This window comes from Merops nubicus, unplaced genomic scaffold, assembly GCF_000691845.1.
Source record: "Merops nubicus isolate BGI_N331 unplaced genomic scaffold, ASM69184v1 scaffold16772, whole genome shotgun sequence".
Classification (NCBI taxonomy): Eukaryota; Metazoa; Chordata; class Aves; order Coraciiformes; family Meropidae; genus Merops; species Merops nubicus.
In genome coordinates, this window is record NW_008595778.1 from 1 (window position 1) to 7,328 (window position 7,328).

Here is a 7,328-nt window from a genome sequence, read left to right on the forward strand (position 1 = left end):
CCCTGCCGGGAGCCGCCGCCCCGGCCCGGCCTCACCTCGCTTCTCGCACAGCTTCTCCCTCACGCTGATCGACGCCCTGGACACGCTGCTAGTGAGTACGAGCCGCCGGCAGCCGCCTCCTTCACCCCGGGGGTTTGCACCGTGGGGACGGAAAGTCGGTTATTCGAAGTCAGTTGTTTATAAAGACCGAGGAGCTTTTGCGTTTCGCTTTGCTCCAGCCCTGTGAGGCAAGCGGCCAGAGCTCCCCGCCCCTGCCACCTCTTACCTCTGCCCTAAAGACCTAACGTGTGTGAAGATGTTTTCAGATGAGATTGACCTCTCGCTTTATCAGTAATTTGTCACTAACGGTTCCACAAAACAGTAAAACAAAACTAGAATGAGCCCCCGGTGTTGCATTGCCCCTTCGTTTGCCTGTGAACTCTCATTCTCTGTTGTCCCACTCCCCCTGCAGATCCTGGGAAATGTGTCTGAGTTTCAGCGCGTCGTCAATGTGCTGCAGGAAGGGGTGGATTTTGACATCGATGTCAATGCATCTGTCTTTGAAACTAACATTCGAGGTGAGAGGGGAGGTGCTTGTGCTGGGTTTACTTCCAATGCAAGTCTCTGATCTGTACACAGAGGTAACAAGAGGTAGCATATTCCTCTAGGTATTCAGAGAGGATTTGTCATGCAGTGTAATGGGGCATGTAAAAACACAGAAAAACCCCAAAGGAGTGGCCCTTCCTTTTTGCCATGGCACGTCACCTTTTTGCTTCCTGCCTCAGACACAAGCAGAAGTAGACGTGGCAGTTTCAACGTTCTGGCACCAGGTTTTGAGCTTTGGTATAAAGATCTTTTCCAGTGAAACAGTACAAATTATGTCATTTTATTTTTTTTTTTTAATGTACTGTTTTGGAATGGAGCCTATTAAGTTTTTTTAGCATCACAAAGTGCAACGCCTTTTTTTGTTGACAGCTGGAAAGGCCTTTGGAGTCTTGTACCTATTGAAATGCTGAGTTGCCTCAGTGTCATCCTGCCACAAGCCACTGTTGGGAAACAAAACTGTTAGTTATGCTTTTTTTGTTTCTCCTGCCAAATATTGCTGAGCTAATTGAGTGCAATTTCTCTGTGCTTGTTACATGACAAGGCTCTAAAAAGGGCTTGTAATTCCCTGCCTCTCAGTTGTGCTGAAATTCTTGACTCTGGCCTAGACATTTTTCTCCAAGGAATTTAAGTATGTATGCAGCATTTTAGCATGTCCCTAATACTTTACACCAAGTATTAGGCTGTGTGCAAGAAATGAAACAGAATTCTTCTCACAGAGGTTCGTGCTCATTACCTGTTAGGTCTCTGATTGTCTACAGGGTGGTGAAGTAGGGAAGGGAAGACCTGGTGCTTCTAAAATAATGGAAGAAATCTTTCTGCCTCCCATTCCAAACAGGCAGGAAGAAGCAAGCCACTGGTGGCATATTGAATCAGGCTGTTAAGGATGAGCCAGCTCACTTTCCTTCTTCATAAGCACTGCCCCTGCATCATGATAAATAAAACTGGTATCAGATCTCCTTCCTCCCTACATTCTTTAATGTGCTTCTTGCTCTGCCCCTTCCAGTGGTGGGTGGCCTCCTCTCTGCTCACTTGCTGTCAAAGAAGGCTGGTGTTGCAGTAGAAGCAGGCTGGCCATGCTCTGGACCTCTCCTGAGGATGGCAGAGGAGGCAGCTCGCAAGCTCCTGCCAGGTGAGAACTTGTCTGGTTGCATGCCTGGGGTGTTTGGTGAGGATGGCACCGCCTGGCACGTCTGCTCACAGACCAGCCCTGCCTTCCCCAGGTGTTGTAGGCACTTAACACACTGCTTTGTTGCTTGTTGAGGGGAAATGAATATAAATAATAAGTCAAGGCTGTGACACAACAGCTTGGAAGGGTCAGGAGTGCAGCCTGATCTGCCCCTTTGTGGGCTGCTGCTGGGGTGTGTGCCCCTGAGCATGTTTCCTTGTGTTGTGTGCACCCAGGGCTAGCAGAGTCCTCACAACTTGGTGTCTGTGCTTTGCTGGACAGCGTGGGCAGTTCCATTTTGACTACCCTGCTTGTGCTTTAAAAAAAAAACCCAAACAAAGCAGGGGTGCAGTGTGGTGCTCTGGGCAAGGTGGAAGAATCTGAAGCATCTCCCCAGACTGTGCGTGGCTCGGGGTGCCCTTGCTGCCCTCCCAGGGCCACACTCCACTTCTCCTTGTAGTCTTTGCAGGTGCTGCAGTGGCTCCAGTCTTGCTTCTTGGCTGTGTGCAGTGGGGTGTGAGGCATGGGTTTGCTCAGCAGCCTGTCAGATCTAACAGGGAACACTCCCATGACCCAAAACTGCTGGTTTTCAGCTTTTCAGACCCCGACGGGGATGCCGTATGGAACAGTGAACTTGCTACATGGAGTAAACCCTGGGGAGACCCCAGTTACTTGTACTGCTGGAATTGGTACATTTATAGTGGAATTTGCCACTTTGAGCCACCTTACAGGTGACCCAGTGTTCGAGGATGTTGCCAGGAAGGCTTTGAAGGCCCTGTGGAAAAACCGCTCGGATATTGGGCTGGTGAGCGAGGGATGGGCTTGGAATTTGCTGTGCTGCTTTTTGTGTGGGCTTGGGGATGCAATTCTGAGCTTAAAAAACATAAACAGAGAGGAGATAAAACTAGAGAAATCTCCACAGCACAAATAACTGGGCTGAGGCTGCGTGGTTGACATTGTTCCTCAACACCTGCAGCATCCACGTCTCTGCCTCAGTGGTACAGCCCAAGAGTGTGCATTGTTCTCTTCTGGAGTGGGTGTGGGGGGGAGACAATGCCTTCTGCTGGCATTGCAGTCTGCAACAGCAGCTGGGACAAAGAAACAAAAGGCCTGTCCAGTGCCTGGGGGGACAGCACAGCACAGAGCTAGAGCATGGCAAGTGTACTGAGATACTACCAGGCTCCTCAGCTGTGGTGTTTGAGGAGTAGCCAGAGCTCCAAATGTTAGCTCTGTGTTTGCTGTCTCCTGCTCAGTATTTCTTCAGCTAATTTCTATAGCTGCTATTAGAACCCACATGAGCTCCTAGTGTGGCATATATGAAGTGGAACAGAATTATTCATATGCTGTATGAAGAAGTGTTTCTTTTGGGATCTGTTTACTTTTAATTTGGTTTATACCTCTAGTCATTGTTCAAGAAAGAAGCTGAATAGCTGAACTTTTTAACACACAGTCATGACTTGCTTAGCAAAGATCACATTCTCCATCAGCTGGGCCTGTCTAGGCTGAAAAGGATGTGAAGGATCTATTTAAATATTAGTATGGCAGCTCCAATACCTTTGACATCCTTGGCCTCCATCTCTCTCTGCACCTTCTCCTCCTCTGCTCTTTGGTAGGATGTGAATTAGGACCAGACATAGGCTGTTGAAATGATGCAGTTTTGCAGTAGCATAGTGGTGTTTTGGCCAGGGGAAGCATAAAATTCAGAAGTTGTATTTTCTACAGTATGTACTTGTCTGACACAGTGTGTCTTGTAACAGAGAAAGTGCTGATTGGTGTTGGACATTGTGAACCTGTGCAATGGACAGTCTGAAAAAAGGTCAAGATTTTCCTGTGTGATTGTGTTGTGGGGATGTTTTAAATGCTAATTTAGGAGATGAGCTTTATTTCCCCCTTCACTACATCTTCCCCTCACCTCTTCCAGGTTGGTAACCACATAGATGTGCTCACAGCCAAGTGGGTGGCCCAAGATGCTGGCATTGGGGCAGGAGTGGACTCCTACTTTGAGTACCTTGTTAAAGGAGCCATCCTCCTGCAGGATGAGGAGCTGATGTCCATGTTTCTAGGTGAGCTGTTTGTTTTCTCTCTGAGGGGTCCCAGGGATGTCTCCTTGACTGCACCTGTAAAAACTCCACCTGCAGGACTGTGGAAGAAGATGATGAAAAAATCTGATAGAGTGTGTTCAAGACAGTTACTGAAGTGTTTGTTGTAATACTTCTGAATGATCTGTGATAACAAGTAGTTAGTAAAACCAGCATCCTGAGAAGTCATTCAGTTGACATGGCTCAGGTGAAAAAGGGGCTACTCTGATTCTTGAAAAAAGGTGTTTTGTTCTTGGATTATCTCTGTTTCTTTCTAGAATACAACAAAGCCATCAAAAATTACACAAAGTTTGATGACTGGTACCTGTGGGTTCAGATGTACAAAGGAACAGTGTCCATGCCTATTTTCCAGTCCCTGGAGGCCTACTGGCCAGGCCTACAGGTAAGAACTGTCATATCTGTAGCATGTGGTGTCCTGGGATTGATCTTTAATATAACAGTTAGAAATATCAGCCTCATCTGTGCTGGTTTCAAAGTTAGGTTTGATCTCTGGTGAAACCTGCAGTGATCTGAGCCTGTAGAAGAGCAGATGTTGACTTTTATCTGTAGTCTATAAAAGAACTCTTCCATGAAACATGGTGGGGGGTCAGTTTTGTTGTAGGAAACTCCACTGACAGTGGTCTCATCATCCAGATGGGAACATAAGGACAAAAAAAATCCTGTCTCTTTTTCCACCACCTCCTGCATGCTCTGTTTGTGTGGATACTTGCCCAGTGAGAGGTTTGCTTTCTCACCACTCCTTGTGCTTGGTCTGGGATTTTATTTCACTGAAATGGGTTGGATACTGTGATTGACTAAAAGAGATGGTGACTGAAGAAACACAGCCTTCCCTTAACTAAAGTCTCTTTCCTTAACTAAAAAGGAAAGAGACTTCATATTAAATGTAGGTGTGCAGAATATGATCCAACAGAAAAGCAGCACTGATCTCCTTAGTCCTGCCTATTCTTAAGGCATCATGCCTAAATATCACTTGGACTATTCAGACCTGCTGAATAACACATTTCTGTCACTACCTTTTGCTTTGACTGTAGGAGTGTTATTGTATCCCTTCCTGTGCTGGTTTTTCTTCAGTCAGATCATAGAATCATGGAATGGATTGGGTTGGAAAAGGTTATTGAAGGCCACCTAGTCCAACCCCCTGCCGGGACAGGGACATCTGCAGCTAGAGCAGGGTGCTCAGAGCTCCATCCAACCTCCCCTGGGATGGTGCCAGGGATGGGGCAGCAACCACCTCTCTGGGCAGCCTGGGCCAGGGGCTCACCACCCACAGTGTAAAAAGTTCCTTCCTTCTCTCTAGTCTAAATCTCCCTCTTTTAGTTTCAAACCATCCCCCCTTGTCCTCTCCCAACAGGCCCTGCTCAGAAGTCCATCCCCAGCTTTCTAACAAGCCCCTTGAAGTTCTGGAAGGCCTCAAGAAGGTCTCCCTGGAGCCTTCTCTAGGTTGAACAACAAACTCTCTCAGCCTGGCCTGACAGGAGAGGTGTTCTGTGTTCCTTTGCTAATTGTTTCCTCTCTCTCAGAGCCTAATTGGGGATGTGGATAATGCCATGAGAACCTTCCTCAACTATTACACTGTCTGGAAGCAGTTTGGTGGCCTGCCAGAGTTCTACAACATCCCCCAGGGCTATACAGTGGACAAGAGGGAGGGATATCCACTCAGGCCTGGTAAGCAGGAGTGAAATAAAAAGGAGTGTGGAGTTCTGCCCTTGTTCAAAAGTTCCTCCCCACTTTTGCTGTGACTTAGTTTCTGTGTGTGTTTCCCAGGGCCCTGTTCATTAGTTGGGTTCACAGTGTAGGATTTGACATGTTTAAGTGTTACTTTGTCTGACATGGGATGTTTTAAGGTCACACAGAGTGTTAATGTGGCTGCTTGTGCCCCTTAAATTTGGGAAGTGGAAGTGAGTGTGAGTAAACTACTCTGGTTCTGCAGAGTTCCTGACATAAATTCTGGTTGCACTAGTAAAGCTCAATGTATGTGAGGGATTATATATTGTCTGTGAGAGAGCAATGAAATTATCTGTCTTTTTTTTCCCTGATGTTTTCCAACCCTGACCAAAACAACCCACCAAAGTCACACCTCATTATTAGTAAAACTTGATAAACGAGAATAACGAATTTCCTTTTGGTCTGAGTGTTCAGGTGACATCCATTTTGGAGACTTCTACCAAAAATACTCCTCAGCCTTAACATCCAAATGTATTAGAGCATCCCAAAAGACCTGTTTCTTTAGCAGTTAAACACAGCACTATGCCTATGTTGCCTGGATAGAGTATTTCCACAGGGCTTGTTTTTTGTGGTGTTTTAGTTACTCGTGTTTCAGAGGCTTATGGTATTGTTTCAAATCTGTCTTGGGGGTTGAATTTATTGGTTTTAATCCTTTCTAGGAGCATCTTCTTTTTTAATTCCTTTGACAGCTGAGTTTTAATCTTTTTCTCTTTTGCTTTGTCCCATTTTCTCATTTTGCTTTGTCTTTTTTTGTCCCATTCCCTGAATGTGAGTGGGACATTGCTCACTCTTACCTGAGCTGATGCAGACTGCTTGCAGGGAATTTTCTTTGTAGCAAATTAAAAAAATACATTTTCTTTGTGTTTCCTTAGTAGAAGCAAGTTTCTGTTCTTTGAGCCAGAGGAAGTACAAGGCAAGTCAGGCTGTTTACTTGAACATAGAAGCATAGAACCCTTTAGGTTGGAAGAGACCTTTAAGATCATCAAGTCCAACCATTGAGCTGTTAGGGCTCTAACGTCCTCTGCTAAAACAGATCAGAATCTGTCAGGGCTGGAAGGGACCACAAGGATCCCCCAGTTCCAACCCCTCTGCCATGAGCAGGGACACCTCCCACTAGATCAGGCTGCCCAGAGCCTCCTCCAGCCTGGCCTTAAAGACCCCCAGGGATGGGGCCTCAACCACCTCCCTGGGAAACCCCTTCCAGGTCCAAAAGTAGGATTTTAAAATGAGTTCAGGGAACATCTCACCTTTCCCCATGTATGTGGTTTGGTAGTATTCATGCTTGGAAATATTTGGGTTTTTTCCAGAGCTGATTGAGAGTGCCATGTACCTGTACCGTGCTACCAGAGACCCCACACTCCTAGAGCTGGGAAGAGATGCTGTGGAGTCCATAGAGAAAATCAGCAAGGTGGACTGTGGATATGCATCTGTAAGTGCTGAATCAACTCCTAAGCTGGGTAAATAGCTGCTAAAAAAATCAGCTTTTAGAAAGGGTTCTCATGGGTGATGTTTTGCCATTGAGTCAAGTGATCAGTTGGATTGAAAGTCAGTTTTGTTTACAAACACACCTCTTGTACTTCTCTGTGGAGCCTGTCTGTTGAGTGCTGGTCATGTTGCTGGTAATCACTTCCCTCACAGCCTGAACACTGAGCCAAATTCTGTCATGGGCTGCTGCACCAGAACCCAAAACATGGAAAGCATCAGGAGCTTCTTCTGCCTCGTGGGCTTTGGTAGCTCTGAGCTGTTCCTGCTCA

The 7,328-nt window shown here is 46.4% G+C and overlaps 1 protein-coding gene across 1 annotated transcript in view; it reads left to right on the forward strand.

Moving 5' to 3' along the window:
• Nucleotides 1-10: 10 nt before the first annotated feature.
• EDEM2 (ER degradation enhancer, mannosidase alpha-like 2) overlaps nt 11-7,328 on the forward strand; it is a gene marked incomplete at its 5' end in the record, with an annotated part of 8,337 nt that continues 1,019 nt past the window's right edge. Inside the window, 8 exons of the mRNA XM_008936179.1 lie at nt 11-91; nt 452-557; nt 1,589-1,714; nt 2,344-2,555; nt 3,672-3,813; nt 4,107-4,231; nt 5,370-5,514; nt 6,882-7,003. Of these exons, the coding sequence (XP_008934427.1) occupies nt 11-91; nt 452-557; nt 1,589-1,714; nt 2,344-2,555; nt 3,672-3,813; nt 4,107-4,231; nt 5,370-5,514; nt 6,882-7,003 (1,059 nt within the window). The remainder of the gene's footprint in view (nt 92-451; nt 558-1,588; nt 1,715-2,343; nt 2,556-3,671; nt 3,814-4,106; nt 4,232-5,369; nt 5,515-6,881; nt 7,004-7,328) is intronic.